The 18,565-nt window shown below is 41.2% G+C and overlaps 1 protein-coding gene across 1 annotated transcript in view; it reads right to left on the reverse strand.

Moving 5' to 3' along the window:
• Positions 1-18,565, reverse strand: part of PARP4 (poly(ADP-ribose) polymerase family member 4) — a 115,008-nt gene that overhangs the window by 40,849 nt on the left and 55,594 nt on the right. The window contains exons 18-24 of the mRNA XM_027771130.1: positions 10,340-10,504; positions 9,639-9,685; positions 9,110-9,188; positions 8,034-8,171; positions 6,184-6,379; positions 5,707-5,774; positions 3,953-4,140 (exon numbers count right to left, since the gene is read on the reverse strand). Of these exons, the coding sequence (XP_027626931.1) occupies positions 3,953-4,140; positions 5,707-5,774; positions 6,184-6,379; positions 8,034-8,171; positions 9,110-9,188; positions 9,639-9,685; positions 10,340-10,504 (881 nt within the window). The remainder of the gene's footprint in view (positions 1-3,952; positions 4,141-5,706; positions 5,775-6,183; positions 6,380-8,033; positions 8,172-9,109; positions 9,189-9,638; positions 9,686-10,339; positions 10,505-18,565) is intronic.

Here is an 18,565-nt window from a genome sequence, read left to right on the forward strand (position 1 = left end):
TATAAGGCACGTGTGCTCTCCAGAAAGAGAGACAGATACAGAAAGCGAGAAATCACCCCCCAGTGGGGATGGCCATCCTGCAATCCCTTCTCCTCCATTCTCTCGAGATCTTGGGCACGCATGCACATGCACCTGGTGTGAGTTTAAGTCTGGGACTCGAACCATGGTCAACTACACGGGAGTCCAGCGACATAGCCATTATGCTATCTGCTGGTCCTCAACAATTGTACAATTACTAAAAACTCTTTTCTTAGAGGGAATCCTACTAAAATATTAAAGAAACAAGTGAAAAAAGCTCTTTCAAAAAAAGAGCTTAAAAAAGAGAACGAGAGCGAGCTTAAGGGCGGCCTCCATGGCCTGGTTATTAAGGTAGTTGGATCCCACATGACTGATCATATGCTTTGAATCCTGGCTCCAGTTGCTTGAAAACCATACTAGGCATGTGTACCCCAAATCCTGACGGGGTGGAGAAGTGGAGGAGAAGGGCCTGTGGCATGACCGTGTCCCATTGGGGAGTGCTTTCTCTCTCTGGCAGCATGCACTCACTCCGGCAAATTAAAAAAAAAGAAAGAGAGAGAGTTTAAGGAAATTATTCTTAAAAACGTTTTAGCAGGACCAGCAGTTAGTGTAATGGCTATGTCGCTGGACTCCCACGTAGTGGACTGTGATTTGAGTCCCGGACCTGGTGGCTTAAACTTACACCGGGCACATGTGCGTGCATGCCCAAGATCCCGAGAGGAGAATGGAGGAGAAGGGATTGCAGTGTGGCCATCCCCCCTGGGGGGGTGATTTCTCGCTTTCTGTCTCTCTGTCTCTGTCTCTGTCTGTCTGGCGAGCGCACGTGCCCTATAGTAAAAAAACAAAAACAAAAACAAAAAAACAAACAAACAAAAAAAACACAACTCTCCAAAAAAAAAAAACCGAATTCACCATTATTTAAAAATTTTTAAAAATTCTTTCTTATTCATGACAGAGCATGTGCACACACCCTTGAGAGTAAAACAGAGAGAGAGAGAGATAAGTACCCTCCACAGAATCTGGTCATGACAAGAGCCTCTTCTTCCAGTCCTCCATACTGTAGACCTTGGGCACTTGAACATGTACCAGGTGTTTCAGGCTGACTGGCCAGGAATTCAAACCTCAGTTGCCACATGGGGTCCAGCTTCTATCGAGTAGCACATTACTGCTACGCCACAGAGCCATCCCCAGATTTGTTTTTATCCTGAAAATTAACTGGCTCTGATTATAACATTGACCAGACACTGCTTTAGACAGAGTTGGCATTTTATGGATGAGTGAGCAAAGCTTATGGGAATTTCTTTGGGATCCTGGCTGTGGTTGCCCAAAGTCACAGCTAGTGAAAATGGAATTGAAGTATACAGTTTATTTTGGTGCAAAAAAAATTGAAATCCATGCATGATTTTTTATAATAGGCATTTTCCATGAATGTTCTACAGATCCCTTATATCAGCTTTGAACCTTTCAAAAGTCCTGTGCAGACCAGCGAAGAGACCAACTAGCGGGCTCTCCATATCTGTGCGACCAGATTGCGGGACTTACCCGACACCGCAGGTGAACAGCCTGGTGTGATGGGCATTTTTTTTCACGAGCTGCAAGGTCAGGCTCTCGTCCTGGAGGTGCCCATCAGATACAAGGAGAATGTTCCGCAACCCTTCCGAAGGGTACAGTAAACCTAAATATCGCAGTGTTTTCCAGAAGTCTGTGTTCCCCATGCTAGGGGTAGCAGACTGAAGGAAATGAAGGAAAAGGTTATTTACTTCTTTTTGAGTATACATGCCACTGACTGCAGTAATTTACTGAAGCATTTCTTCTGCTGTTTTTTACATTTTCAAAGGTTTTTACCATAGGGTGCACGCACTCACCAGAGAGAGACAGAGACAGTGAAATGGAAAGTGAGAAATCAACCTCAGAGGTGGCAGAGGGATGCGACGTTGCAATCCCTTCTCCTCCATTCTCCTTTTCAGATTTTGGGCACACGTGAATGATTAAATTACAGTCTTCCATGTAGAAGTCTAGTGCCTTAACCACTATGCCAAGTACTGGCCCCCATGAAGCATGTTTTCTAGTGAGGGTTAGGTATATACCGCCATTGAAAAGAAGGATTTTTCTTTTTTTTTCAAATTATACATTTGTGGAAAAATTATACATGGGTCTTCAAAAAGTCCAAGGAAAATGCATAATTATGAAAAAAAATCTATACATTAATTTCATTTTTCCACAAATATTTTGAAGCCCCCTGTACTATATTATTTTATTTTAGTACATGTTACAGAGTAATTATAATATCATTACTTGGAGCTTATTTGCTTATTTAGTTTTTTTTTTTAAGGATCATTTGTTTAATTTAATTCATTAATTTTTTAGAGAGGTTTTTGCTATAGGGCACATGTGCTTGTCAGAGAGACAGAGACAGAAAGCGAGAAATCATCTCCCTTGGGGGACAGTAGGCTGCAATCCTTTCTTTTCCATTCTCCTCTCAGGATTTTGGGCATGCACACACACACACGTGTTGAGTTTTAAGTCACTGGGTCCAGGACTTGAACCATGGTTGAGTACATGGGAGTTCAGTGCATAACCATTATGCCATCTGCTGGTCACTTAATTTTATTTTTTATTATTGTTTTTAAATTTGCTATAGGATACACATGCTCACCAGAGACAGACACACACAGAGAGAGGGAAAGTGAGAAAGCAAGCTTCCAGGTCCAAGAACTGAACTGCAGTTGGCCACATGAGAGTCCAGCACCTCAACCACTATGCCAACTGCTGGACCTGTGCTTTTTTAGTTTTCAAAGAATCATGAGGAGACTTCAAGAAGTTTGTGAGAAAAGTATAATTAATAAATGAATTTTAGTGCCAAAATATTTTTTTTTTTTCACAGCATGCATTGTCCACAAACTTTTTGAAGATCCCCACATTTTATACTTATAGGAAGAAGTGTCCCATCAAAGCATCCCTGGGTTTGCCAGGCTGGACTGTGGGGGTGCCTGGTCATACCCAACTTGCTCTATTTTGAGAGGTAAAAAAGAAGGGACAGAAGAAAACTTTCCAAAACTGTTAATGGTACTTGCATTTGGGTGGTAGGGGTATGGATGATCTTTATCTCTATAGTTTTAAATTTCTAATTCTCCTTTAGTGAGTTTATATCACTTTTATGAGATTTCTCGCTTTCTGTCTCTCTGTCTCTGTCTCTGTCTGTCTGGCGAGCGCACGTGCCCTATAGTAAAAAAACAAAAACAAAAACAAAAAAACAAACAAACAAAAAAAACACAACTCTCCAAAAAAAAAAAACCGAATTCACCATTATTTAAAAATTTTTAAAAATTCTTTCTTATTCATGACAGAGCATGTGCACACACCCTTGAGAGTAAAACAGAGAGAGAGAGAGATAAGTACCCTCCACAGAATCTGGTCATGACAAGAGCCTCTTCTTCCAGTCCTCCATACTGTAGACCTTGGGCACTTGAACATGTACCAGGTGTTTCAGGCTGACTGGCCAGGAATTCAAACCTCAGTTGCCACATGGGGTCCAGCTTCTATCGAGTAGCACATTACTGCTACGCCACAGAGCCATCCCCAGATTTGTTTTTATCCTGAAAATTAACTGGCTCTGATTATAACATTGACCAGACACTGCTTTAGACAGAGTTGGCATTTTATGGATGAGTGAGCAAAGCTTATGGGAATTTCTTTGGGATCCTGGCTGTGGTTGCCCAAAGTCACAGCTAGTGAAAATGGAATTGAAGTATACAGTTTATTTTGGTGCAAAAAAAATTGAAATCCATGCATGATTTTTTATAATAGGCATTTTCCATGAATGTTCTACAGATCCCTTATATCAGCTTTGAACCTTTCAAAAGTCCTGTGCAGACCAGCGAAGAGACCAACTAGCGGGCTCTCCATATCTGTGCGACCAGATTGCGGGACTTACCCGACACCGCAGGTGAACAGCCTGGTGTGATGGGCATTTTTTTTCACGAGCTGCAAGGTCAGGCTCTCGTCCTGGAGGTGCCCATCAGATACAAGGAGAATGTTCCGCAACCCTTCCGAAGGGTACAGTAAACCTAAATATCGCAGTGTTTTCCAGAAGTCTGTGTTCCCCATGCTAGGGGTAGCAGACTGAAGGAAATGAAGGAAAAGGTTATTTACTTCTTTTTGAGTATACATGCCACTGACTGCAGTAATTTACTGAAGCATTTCTTCTGCTGTTTTTTACATTTTCAAAGGTTTTTACCATAGGGTGCACGCACTCACCAGAGAGAGACAGAGACAGTGAAATGGAAAGTGAGAAATCAACCTCAGAGGTGGCAGAGGGATGCGACGTTGCAATCCCTTCTCCTCCATTCTCCTTTTCAGATTTTGGGCACACGTGAATGATTAAATTACAGTCTTCCATGTAGAAGTCTAGTGCCTTAACCACTATGCCAAGTACTGGCCCCCATGAAGCATGTTTTCTAGTGAGGGTTAGGTATATACCGCCATTGAAAAGAAGGATTTTTCTTTTTTTTTCAAATTATACATTTGTGGAAAAATTATACATGGGTCTTCAAAAAGTCCAAGGAAAATGCATAATTATGAAAAAAAATCTATACATTAATTTCATTTTTCCACAAATATTTTGAAGCCCCCTGTACTATATTATTTTATTTTAGTACATGTTACAGAGTAATTATAATATCATTACTTGGAGCTTATTTGCTTATTTAGTTTTTTTTTTTAAGGATCATTTGTTTAATTTAATTCATTAATTTTTTAGAGAGGTTTTTGCTATAGGGCACATGTGCTTGTCAGAGAGACAGAGACAGAAAGCGAGAAATCATCTCCCTTGGGGGACAGTAGGCTGCAATCCTTTCTTTTCCATTCTCCTCTCAGGATTTTGGGCATGCACACACACACACGTGTTGAGTTTTAAGTCACTGGGTCCAGGACTTGAACCATGGTTGAGTACATGGGAGTTCAGTGCATAACCATTATGCCATCTGCTGGTCACTTAATTTTATTTTTTATTATTGTTTTTAAATTTGCTATAGGATACACATGCTCACCAGAGACAGACACACACAGAGAGAGGGAAAGTGAGAAAGCAAGCTTCCAGGTCCAAGAACTGAACTGCAGTTGGCCACATGAGAGTCCAGCACCTCAACCACTATGCCAACTGCTGGACCTGTGCTTTTTTAGTTTTCAAAGAATCATGAGGAGACTTCAAGAAGTTTGTGAGAAAAGTATAATTAATAAATGAATTTTAGTGCCAAAATATGTTGAAATGTATGCATAGTTTTTTTTTTTTTCACAGCATGCATTGTCCACAAACTTTTTGAAGATCCCCACATTTTATACTTATAGGAAGAAGTGTCCCATCAAAGCATCCCTGGGTTTGCCAGGCTGGACTGTGGGGGTGCCTGGTCATACCCAACTTGCTCTATTTTGAGAGGTAAAAAAGAAGGGACAGAAGAAAACTTTCCAAAACTGTTAATGGTACTTGCATTTGGGTGGTAGGGGTATGGATGATCTTTATCTCTATAGTTTTAAATTTCTAATTCTCCTTTAGTGAGTTTATATCACTTTTATGAATCATATAAAGAGCCCATCAACCTACAAAAACCCAAATGGAAGTTAAGTCCTGGACAGAATTACAAAAGCTTGATAGAAAAAGATTGAGAGATGGAAGAAGTTTCTTTTACTCACCATAATGAACTCTGTTGGTGTGTCATTGTTTGTGATATACTTAGGGTATGAAAATAACTCCTTGTAACCTGTGTAATAAGATAGACTGTCATGAAATATGCACTTGATTAGCCACCAACAAACAACATGCTACTTCATACCACCACTGCTATCAAGTATTTATACCTCACCCGCTACGGAAGAGGCACCGGTTTAAATCCTTTGTATACATTAGCTTGGTCCTCACAACAGCACCGTGAGGTAGGGACTATACCTCTCAGGTGACACAGGAAACTGAGGCACGCAAAGTTCAAGCAGCCCTCCCAAGGGCAACACACAGAGCTTGTGGGCAGCACAGTTGTGGCTCTAGAGTTCTTGTTCTGAAGCTTCCCACGGGGCTACCTCTCACTCCACAGGTCAGGGCGGGCCTCAGCAGTCACATAGAGCATGCTCATTTGAAGAAGAAATCGCGCCTAGGGCTGGAGCCACAGTGCTCACCTGTGCCAAACTGGACAAGGTTCACTCTTTGCTTCTCACCCACCAACGACAGCGCGTATAAGGCGATTTTCTTGGCCTGCATGAATGTCACACCCTCCATGGAATTGGAGCAGTCGAGGCAAATAATCACTTCACTGCTGTTGGCTAGCTCAGGGAGGGCAAGGTCAAGATCAGGTTGAAAGACAAGCATGCAAGCCTGAAAGGAGAAAAATGAAACTTATCAGAACTTAAACTGGAAAATATCTACTTGCAGAATTCTAAAACTTTCTAGTAAGGTAAACTAATGCTGTAAAAACAAAAAGAATAAGACAGCCTACGAGTTCAAACAACAAGATAGGCTACTAGCTCAAATAAAAAGTAGAGAGTCAGAGCTGGGGTTTCCAGTGTGTAGGACATAAATTCTAGAAAGGTCAAGAATTAACATAGAATTAATTCTGAAAAATCATATAGCATCAACGTTGCCTGTAGAATGAGTAAATAATGTCACACACCTATACACACTATTCCTTAATGAATGCTGTTATGCTAACACATACCTTGGTTTTATTAATTAACTGATAGTTAAAGTATAACTACTATCAAGTAAGTTTTAGTTTATTTATTTATTTAATTTGCCAGAGAGCATATACACTCACTAGAGAGAGACAGAGAGATATAGAGAGAAGGAGCAGGGAAAAGTACCCCGCCAGTGGGGTGCGGTCACACTGCAATTGCTTCTCCACCATTTCTGCATCCTAGACAGATTTGGGGCGTTCATGCACATGTACCCAGTGGTTTTTTTCTTTTTCTTTTTTTAAAGATTTTTTGCCATAGGGCACATGTGCTCCCAGAAAGAGACAAAGAGAGAAACATTAAGAAGTCCCCTCCTTCTCACCCACTACCCCCCATGGGGGATAACTACACCACAATCCTTCTTTTCTGTTCTCCTCTCAGGTTTTTGGCATGCATGCTCACATGACCAGTGTGTTTTTCAGGCTGCCAGGTCTAGGACTCGAACCACAGAGTTGGCCATGTGGGATCCAGCACCTTAACCATCACCACGCCACCTGCTGGCCTGCCCAGTGTGTTTTCCAAGTTGCTACGTCCAAGACTCAAAACACACAGTTGATCATGTGGGATCGGGCACTCTTAACCACTAGGTAACCTCGATTTTTATTTTATTTTAAGAAGCAATGCTCTGTTGCTGTCACACAAAATGGTCTTACGGCCATAAATATTCTTTATTTGTTTTTCCAGTACCAATATTTTTAAAGTCTAAGAATTCTATAGGCCCAGCTGTGGTGGTAGCACACTACTGTGACACTATACTGGGGTCACATGAGGTCTGGGTTTGATTCCTGATCCAACCCATAAGCTAGGTGTGACAGCATGTCTATCATTTTTAGCAACTAAGGAGGCTGAGGCAGGATAACTATGTATGACAGGGAGACCCTGTTAAAAAAAAAAAAGTTCAAGATAAATGGAATTCATTGAAATATCACTTCATATTAGTGAAAAAATACTGCAATCTGTCCATAGCTTTTCATAATATGCATTTTTCGTGAACTTTTTGAAGACATCTTGTACAAACCAATATAATGTCTGATTTTCTTTTTGGTGGGAATGAAAATAATAACTATAGTTTTTATAGGAATATAGGCCACAGGGTTTTGCTTGTTTGTTTGTTTTTTAAAACCTCAGAAGTTTGTCATGCTTGATATAAGTATTTTTAATTACATAAGTATATTTTAAATACATTACATTTAGTAAATGCTAGTTTTTCAAGACAATAATATCTAAATTTAAATAACCTATTTATTCTGAAACAGTTTTCTAACACCTCCTAGTTCTAAGTAAGAAGGAGTATATACCTCACTTTCTTTTTCTGGATGTTTTTCAACCCACATTCTTGGGAGATAAGCATCAGACAAACTGATGTGGAGAGAGAATCCACTGCTGTCCAGGGAGCTGCCTTCCACGGTGCTGATCACAGCTCTGCAGTCTGTGCTCTGCGAAACAAAGGACCATACGAAAGTGTAAGTAATGGGGCAATACCATATTACTCACTTGCACTTACCTGCCAAGGAGCAAACCCTTGCATAATTTATGTAACTCTAAGAATCGACGATGTTGTAATAAATTCTAAAATTATGAAATGTCAGCTTTTAAAAAAAATTTTATTTAACTGTATTATTATTATTATTTTCCAGTTTGATCAGAAAGAGAGAGAGAAAGATAGAGAGGGAAAGTGAGAAAGCAAGCTCTAGGTGCAGGACTCGAACCATGTCGGCCATGTGGGAGTCCAGTGCCTCCAACCACCACATCACCTGCTGGTCCCCCTGAAATGTCAGTTTTAGAAGACCATTATCATAGCAGGTATCCTTCTGAAATTCTAAAGTTGATTTACATAGTCAAATTTAAGTAAGTCGAAGACAATCTCATTCTCTGGATCCAAAGATTGTAGATCCATGTATTCAGTTAGAGTTATCTGGAGACAGGAAAGGACAGCAAATAATCACAGGATTATTTTAACATCAATTTTATTTATCAGACAATACATTCACATGGTTTAAGAGTGAAATAATGGTATCAGCAACCTCTAGTAAGAAGGTCTGTCCCGACCCTTAGATCTCCTCATACCACTTGCCAGAGATAGCAAATCACTTTGAATATTCGAGCTATTTCTCTGGCAATGCCTCCAAAGTTTCAAATAATAATTTTCTTTGGGTTGCTTTCTTTCTTTCTTTTAAAAGTTTTCTTTCTTTCTAAAAGTTTTCTTTCTTTCTTTTTTTTTTTTTAAGTTTATCTATGTATTTCCTTCTTGAGGAAGAAAGGGGGAGAGAAAGAGAGATAACCTTAACAGAATCTTCACACTATAATCCTGTACTGTTTGATAATAAAATTCATGTTAAAATAAAAGATCTTAAGAAGTCAGAGATTCACTAACCTTTTGTTTCAGTTTGTGTGTATCACTGGAAATGGATTCAATCACATATGGCATCTCTATAGACATAGTCAAGGAGAAGCTACCAAAAATGAAGAAAAGTTAGCCTAATATGTTAAGTTTCTATCTCAAGTTGTTTCAAATAATTTAAAATGAATATTTAAACCATAAAATAAAACTAATGTCCATTGAATGATTGACAAGTTTTTGTAAATTACAGCGCTTGTGTTACAAGTTTGTTGAGTGTTGTGTATTTTTTTTTGGGGGGGGGGGGGGGGGAGAGATTTTTTGCTAGGGTGCATATGCTTGCCAGAGACACAGAGAGAGAAAGTGAGAAATCAGCCCTCAGGAGGATGGCTATGCCACAATCTCTTCTCCTTCACACTCCTCTTGGGATTTTGGGTACACAAACACACATGCTTGGTGTGAGTTTCAAGTCCCTGGAACTGGGATTCAACCATATGGGAGTTCAGGGCCTTAACCACTATACCACCTGCTGGCCTCATGATCGACAAGTTTTAAATTTACTAACCTTTGCTTTGTTCCTATTTCCTTTATACAAATCTTCTCTACTGTATCCTGTTAAAAGAAAAAAAATATATATATATACATGACTGACTATTAGTTTCAGAATGAGACTCTAAACTGAACATCATCTTAGCAAGGCCACAACTGACAGCAGCCATAAAACAGCTGGTTTCACTTCTACGCAGTGGAATACACACATACTATACACATTGTATATGGGGGACTTCAGAGAGTTTGTGGGAAAATGGAATTTTAGTACAAGCTTATTTTAGAACAATAAATTGAAATCCATACATTATTTTTTTGTAATATGCATTTTTCATGACCTTTTTGAAAACTATATATGTGTGTGTGTATGTGTGTGTATTTACACAGCAAGTAGTCTGGAAGGACATAAACTAAAGCGTTCATCAGTGGCTCTTTCTGGGCAATGGAATTAAGGATAATTTAATTTTCTTCTTCTTTTGGCTTATTTGTACATGATGAACATGTAGTACAGATATACAATTTTTTGAATGACCAGACAGAATAAAAGGTTGAACATGTAAGTATCTTTTATTCTTTTAATTTTATAGCCATCATTTACATGTGTATAAATGCATAAATGCCAATAGAACTGACTTTCTGCCACAGACATTAGATCTCTTTTCTTCCCTATGCATACAGACCCACCTAAGTGCTTCTTCCAATCTGAAGCATACAAACCTGAAGGTTTTCATTCAAAGCCTTGTTCTGTTGCCAGGGTGCCACGGTGGCGGGCATGAAGAAGACAGCAACGGAGCCTTGGATGCTGAGTTCTGTGATGTAGGTAATTTTGATGAGAACTTTAGCCTTAGGGGGCAAGTTTCCAACACTTACAGTAAAAACATCCTGAAACAGAAACATATGACTTGCTCACATCCCCAAATCATATCCTTTCTTTGCAAGTTAACCACTCAGTATTCTTTACACAACTTGAACCATAATCTGCAAGTTCTTCAGGAAATGATAATCGGGCCAGGTGGTGATACAGCAGTGATGCAACTGGACCCTCATGGGAAGAAAAGTCCTAGGTTTGTGTCCCAGGATCTCCCTGAGCATGCCCGTGATCTAGGCCAGCTGAAGCTGGGGTTGGATTGCAATATGAAGACCTTGGTGGGATGCCTGTTGTTTTTCTCTTTCTCTCTAAATGAATGAATGAATGAATAAAAGTCCTTATAATAGTGGTTGAGCACGGTGCAGAGGAAGCTGGATTCCATATTGCCAACCAGGGTTTCAGTTCCAGCCCTGGCAGTTTACATGCTGAGCAAATGTATGTGTGTCCAGGATCCTGACAGGGTGGAGACTTGGAGAAAAAATTATTGTGGTCTGACCAGGCCCTGCTGTGGGGGAAGGGAGAGGGGAGGTGGTGCTTTCTCTTACTTCCTCTCTTCTCCTCTTTTCTCTCTTCTCTGTATGTGCACATGCCCTCTGGCATTTTTTTAAAAGGTTGGGGTGGCAGGTGGTGTGGTGGTTAAGATGCTGGACTCCCACATGGTCAACCATGGTTCGAGTCCCAGACATGGTGGGTTGCTTTCTCACTTTCCCTTTCTCTCTCTCTGTCTCTACCTGGTCAAATTAGTAATAATAATAATAACAATAATGATAATAGAACCACAAGACACATTTTAGGTGCTAAAGGAGAATCCTGGAGCCATCCACAGTGGTGGGGATGGGGTGATGTCTGCAGGAGATGCAGGGAGAGGAGGCCTGTTGGCAGCTGAACTGAGGACTATCACCCCACGGACTCCGCACCAGTGGCCTCACATACAGTGGTTCTGTAGCACAGACGGCCTCCACACATCCCCTTTCTTGAAGCACCTGTGGCCTCCCAGCCTTCACAGCATCCAGCTCCAGTTCCACCAGCAGCTGTAGAACTAGAGCTGCTTTCGCTAAGTGGATGCTCACTTAGCTATTTTACCCTATAGTAAATGTATCTTTTTATTTATTTATTTTTAAGTTTGCTATAAGGCATGTGCACCTGCTGGGGGAGGAGGGGAAGAGAGAGAGAGAGATTGAGAAAGTGAGAAATCAACCCCTAGGGGGAATGGCTACACCATGATCCCTTCTCTTTTGTTCTGTTGGGATTTTGGGCATGCATACACATACGTCTGTTATGTTTTTCTTTTTTTTCTTTTGGAGAGGTTTTTGCTATAGGGTGTGTGTGCTCATCAGAAATACAGAGAGAAACAGAGAGACAGAAAGTGAGAAATCACCCACCAGTGGGATGGCCACGCCGCAATGCCTTCTCCTCCATTCTCCTCTTGGGATCTTGGGCATGCACCACGCGCATGGGCCTGGCTTGAATTTAAGCCACTGGGTCTGGGACTTGAACCGCGGGCGACTACATGGGAGTCCAGCAACATTACGGCAATTGCTGATCCCGTGCCTGTTGTGTTTTTCAAGCTGCAAGGTCTGGGACTTGAACCACAGTCAGCCATATGGGATCGAGCTGCCTTAGCCATCATGCCATTGGTGGGCTCATATCCTTTTTTTTTTTTTTTTTTTTAAGTTATTTAGTTTTCTTTTAACGGAGTATTGATAATTACCATAATGTGACTAGCTAAGGCAGAAAAAAAGAGGTTGAATGTATCTTTTTGCTGATACCTACATTTTTGAGACCCTCAAAAATCCCTGACTATGCTCATCATTTCAGCCCTTTTTTTTTTTAGAGAGAGGTTTTTGCTATAGGGTACATGTGCTCACCAGAAAGACAGAGACCGAGAGATATAAAGTGAGAAATCCCCCTCCCCCCGGAGGATGGCCACGCCACAATCCCTTCTCTTCCACTCTCCTCTTGGGATCTTGGACACACACACACACACACACACACACACACACACATACATGCACCCGGCGTGAGTTTAAGCCACTGGGTCGACTTGAACCACAGTCGACCACATGGGAGTCTAGTGACATAGCCATTACGCCAATTGCTGGTCCCCATTTCAGTCAATTTTGCTAGCATGAAAATTCAGTGTTTTTAGATTAAGTTTGCAGAATGTTAATGATTAATATAGGCTTAAAGTTTATTACTTTTGACACTAAAGATATCCATTTGCAGAATAGAAAGAAATAATAAATGACTAATAGTGCTAGCCTTTATTTATTTTTAGTTTATACATTAGAGTGCACCTGGATTCACCAGAGTGACAGACGGAGGGAGAGCAAGAAAGCATCCCTCAATGGGGCATGGTCATACCACAATCCCTTCTCCTCCAGTTCTCCATCCTGACAGGATTTTGTGTATACACATACATGTTTCCAGAATGTTTTTCAAGCCTCTGGGACCAGGATTCAAATTGTGGTCGACCATGTGGACTCTAACTCCCCTAAGCACTAGGCTAGGAGACTGGTCCAATAATGCTAGCTTTTTTTCTTTAAAGTATGTCAAAAAGCCTGGGGTTCATTTGAGGGACTACAACTGAATACTGTGAAGTAATCTGGGTAGGTTATAGGTAAGATGACGTCTCTTCTGTTATAATGCATTGGATAGTCTATAAAACCATAACTCGTCTTGAACTTAGAAACAAGTGAACTGAATTCCAAAGAGTGACAAACCCCTTTGAGGACAAACAGGATGCAGGACCTGTATGAATTCCTACAGGCTCAGGGCAGACTAGTTTATTGCTTTAGAATAACTGGGACCCCCCCCAAGTCAAGAGAAGCTCGCATTACCTCATAAGCTTTTCTCCATGGCTTCCATTGGGCCCACTAGAAAGACTGGAACAGGGCAGGGCACCAAAACAAGCACCTCAAAACTGAACAGATGTGGAGGTGGTGCTGACAGGGCAGATGTGCAGTGGGGGCAGGCGTGAAGGTGGTAGCTGATGAGGGGGGTGTGCAGGAGGTGGTGGCTGCTGCTAGGGGACAGGCATGGAACATGACTCACTACCCTGGATCCCTTCTTCATAAGAAGCAAAGGCCTTAAAGTTGCTGGGAGAGGGGCAGCAAACTCACTTCTAGGGCCATTGGGAAAGAGGCAGGATCAAATCAGGGTAAGAGACCTTCGTTACTATGTCCAGTGACCAGGTAAAGCACCATTGTTCAGACAGAAGGCAGAGCAAGAACTATCTCCTCACAGGGGAGGGGATAAACCCCTCTGGATTCAGAACCCTGCATTAGTACAAAGCAGGGATTTGTTGCCACTGGAGGAAAGGCTGACCCTCAGACAACTCTCATGACATAGGGTAGGAGAATGTGCAGAAACGAGAAGATCCCTACGTGCGGAGCACGGGTCCTGCCTAACGCTGAGGCTGAACAGGGGGACACCCCCACCCGGCACAAGCCTCGTACCAAGTACCAAGTAATCGCAGGCTGCCAATGAGGGGAGAGGAAGAGTGCACTATAGCCACCTCTGAGGGTCAGAGTGAGGGTTGCTGAAAACCGAGGGTAGAGCGCGAACCTAAGGAAACCCTCTGCACTCCAGGACCCACAATATACCAGGTGCCAGCAGCCCGCTGTCGGAGGGGTTGAAGACCTGGCACTGCCGGTAATGGTAAGAATGGTAAAAGCCAAACCCAGGTCAACCCTTCAGTCCCCACATGAACATCCTGAAGAAACAGAAGTGGTCATTTTGGGGCATACATACCATTTATTTCAGTCTCTACTTTTCTCCTACACCCCATACCCAGCATTCAATCTCAAATTTCAAAATACACACAGAAAAAAAAAAAGCCAGAAAAAAAATGACCCAATGTTCCAAAGATAAAGCACGTAACAGGACCAAAGACAACCAGGATGCCAGATCAAATAGATGAGGTGATGATTAACATATAAATATATAAAAGATCTATAGGAAAGGTGAGACCCATGTATGAACAGAAGAAAAGTTTCATTAGAGAGATGGAAATTATTTAAAAAAAAAAAAAAGGCAAAGATGCTAGAAACAGCCCAGTGCTGGTAGTGTGCACTGGATGATGCAGCTACTTGGAAGGCTGAGGCCTCCTGGGAGGATTGGGTTCAATTTTCAGTCCAGTTAGGCATGAAGGTGCATGCTTTAGACCTGGCGACTCAGAAGGCTAAGGCAAGAGGATTGCAAACGTGTGGCCAGTGTTCGTAACAGAGGAAGACCTGTCTGAAAGAGTCAGGCATGATGGTATAGTCTTAGAATTTCAGCTACTTGGGGGATCAGCAGATGATGTAATGATTACTCACATGTAGTAAACTGTGGTTTGAGTCCTGGACCTGGCAGCTTAAACTCACACCAGGCGCATTTATGTGTGTGCCCAAAATTTCAAGAGGATGGGGCTAGCAGTTGGTGTGGTGGTTAAGGGCACTGGACTCCCACATGACCAACCATGGTTCGAGTCCCGGACCTGGTGGGTTGCTTTCTCACTCTCTATCTTACTCTGTTTCTCCCTGGTCAAATTAAAATAAATAAATAAATAAACATTAAAAATTAAAAAAAAAAAAAAGTTCAAGAGGAGAATGGAGAAAAAAGGGATTGCAGTGTGGCCATCCCCTCTGTGGGGTTATTTCTTGCTTCCTGTGACTCTGTCTCTCCAGATAGCACACGTGCCCTATAGCAAAAATATCTCTCTCAAAAAAAAAAAAAAAAAAAGGAATTGCAGATACTTGGAAAAATGAGGCAAGAATATTGGATGTACTGAGACCAAGTCTTTAAAAAAAAAAGTAGAAACAAACACATTTTCATAGTTGATGAATATTTTTAAAAGTAGGGGGGTGGGGAACCAGCAGTTAGCGTAATGGCTATGTTTCTGGACTCCCACGTAGTCGACCGCGGTTCGTGTCCCAGACCCGGTGGCTTAAAACTCACGCCAGGCGCGTGTGCGTGCGTGCCCAAGATCCCGAGAGGAGAATGGAGGAGAAGGGATTGCGGTGTGACCATCCCCCCTGGGGGTGATTTCTCGCTTTCTGTCTCTATGTCTCTCTCTGTCTGTCTGGCAAGCGCACGCGCCCTACAGTGAAAATCTCTCCAAAAAAAAAAAAAAGTAGGGGGGGGGATGTGTGCTCACTAGAGAGACAAAGAGAAAGAGAGAAAGAAAGAAAACACCCCCAGTGGGGCATGGTCAAGCCACAATCCCATCTCTTTACTTCTCCTCCCCATCAGGATCCTGGGCATGCACACACACCTGCCTGGCATGTTTTCAAGATGCAAGGGCCAGGAACCAGCAGTTAGCGTAATGGCTATGTCGCGGGACTCCCACGTAGTCGACCGCGGTTCACGTCCCGGACCCAGTGGCTTAAAACTCACGCCGGGCGCGTGTGCGTGCGTGCCAAGATCCCGAGAGGAGAATGGAGGAGAAGAGATTGCAGCGTGACCATCCCCCCTGGGGGGTGATTTCTCGCTTTCTGTCTCTGTCTCTCTGTCTGTCTGGAGAGCACACGCACCCTATAGCAAAAACCTCTCAAAAAAAAATTAAATAAATAAAAAGATGCAAGGGCCGAGATTCAGACTACAAATGGCCACGTGGGATCCAGGTTTTTTTGGACACAAGACTTCAATGCCTGTATTATAAGCCCAGCCCCAGAGCTGAAGAGTTTGTCAAACGTATCAGTAGACTCGACATATCTGAGGAAAGAATTAATTAACTTGATATAGGTCAATAGAAATTATTCAAAATATTGGGTTGTTGGGAAAATCATAATGCATTTTTGCAGAGAAAATATGCCATGACTTTCCTGACAACCTAATAAAATGGAACAAGAAACAAAACTGAAAAACCAGAGCTCCAAAAGCAGTGAGACAATATAAAATCATGTAAGTAATACAATATAGATATAGTTGAAGTCTTTAAGACACGGAGAATGAAGCAGAAGAAAAATTTCAAGAGATAAGGACCAAGGCTGTTCCAAAGTGAATGTGAGACAATCCAAGCTCAGAGAACCCTAAGCAAAATGAATAGTAATTTAAAAAAAAAAAAATCACGATCCTGAGATGGCTACTGAACTTGAGCTGTAAAATATTGCTTTCAGGGACTAAAAATGAAGATATTCTGCTGAAACTTCTCCCTGCAGATCCACTTCTAGTGGGTGGGGCTCTCTATCTTTCTCTCTCTCTTTCTGTCTCTGTCTCTCTGTGTTTCCCTGTGTCTTTTCATTTCTCTCTCTCTCTCTCTCTCTTTTAAGGTAAAATATCCTCTGGGCTCTCAAGTCCCTCCTTCATCATGCTAATTTGTGCCTTTCCCCCTCCCATTTAGGAAAGTCACGCACCCAGGCCCATCCTGAGGTGGCTACTGAACTTGAGCTGTGAAATATTGCACACATGCTGCCGTCTTCATTTTTTGCTTTTAAAGATTAAAATACAAAGTTTTTTTTTTAATCACCTTTTTTCCTTTCTTCTTTTTTATTTTCCTTTTTCTTTTTCTTTCCTCTTATCTAATTCTTTTTCTTTTTTCTTTATCTTTATTCATTGGCTGCTCAGGCTCCATGCACTGAGTGTCTATCCAAGTGAACAGGATCCAAACATCTGAATATAATTAGGGTTAGAATATTCCTCAATTCCCACTGAATCTGATGCACTCAGAATAGAAGAGAGTTGCAGATCACCTCTTCCTGCACGCCTCTGAACACTTGGATTGAATGTCAAGATTTAGAAAGAAACGCACAATACATCAGATGACTAGAAATCACAGCAAGGTCACAAGAAATAAGAGAAAGCAAAACAATATCTCTCCTCCAAGGGAAAAGAATAACTCCTTTTCATCCTCAGACAGTACAATAGAACTAATGAATATGTCTGATAAAGAATTTAGAATATTCATAGTGATAAAGCTGACAGAGATGAAAGAGAAGAGAGACAATGAACTGCAGAAGAGGCAGGAGAAAGAAGCTGATGAGTTCCAGGAGGTGATGGAGTTCTTGCAAGATCTGAAAGAGGAAATATATGCCATAAAAAAGAATCAGATGGAATTGTTAGAGATGAAGGCAATAATATATGAAGTCAAAACCTCCCTTGAAAGTATTAAATTCAGCCTAGATCATATAGAAAATTAAATCTCAGATGTAGAAGATAGAAAGGCTGACCTAGAAAAATCCACCAAAAAGACAGAAAATTGCCCCCAAAATGAGAATAATATACAAGAAATATTAGATATCATCACATGTCCAAACATCTGGATAAATGGTATCCCAAAAGGCAAAAAGACTCATAAGGGCATTGATAATCTATTCCATGAAATCCTGGAAGAAAACTTTCCAACCTTAGAGGGGCATTCAAAGATCCAGTCCCAAGAAATACAAAGGACCCCAAATAAAATCAACCCAAGAAGATCTTCCCCAAGATGTATTATAGTCAGACTGACCAAAACCACAAAGACAAGATACTAAGATTGGCAAGAGAGAAATATCAAGTTACCTACAAAGGATATCCCATCAGGCTCACAGTGGACCTCTCACTGGAAACAATGCGAGTGAGGAAAGAATGGGAAAATATATTCAAAGTGTTAGAGAAGAGCAATTTCAACCAAGAATAGTGTATCTGGCAAGATTATCCTTCATATGGGAAGGAAAGACATGGACATTCTCAGATAAACAAAACTGAAAGAACTTACCAACACCAGACCAGCTCCCCAAGAAGTTCTGAAGAGAGTGCTATACCAGGAGAACTAAATACAGACACACAGAAATAGGAGTTCAAAAACAACTAAGAAAAGGTCAACTTAATGGAAGTGACAAGTCTGAAGTTGAAATATTATATCTCAGAACTTAATTGGTAAGATCGGACCACAACAGAAGATAGGTTAAGTACATGAGACTGAACTGGTTAAACAGAATCTTATAACTTTTTCACTCAAACATTACTGATTTTCTTCTAGGCTTTGTTTTACGGATTTAAGAATTTTTGTCTTGTCTTGAGCTGCTGATAGGTTCATGTACTTACTATTTGAACAGAATCTTAACCTGTTTCCTGGCTTTAAGTTTTAAGCAAAGCTCTCTTAGCATTTCTTT

Source organism: Tupaia chinensis, unplaced genomic scaffold (assembly GCF_000334495.1).
Source record: "Tupaia chinensis unplaced genomic scaffold, TupChi_1.0 Scaffold000186_1, whole genome shotgun sequence".
NCBI classification, from domain to species: Eukaryota; Metazoa; Chordata; class Mammalia; order Scandentia; family Tupaiidae; genus Tupaia; species Tupaia belangeri.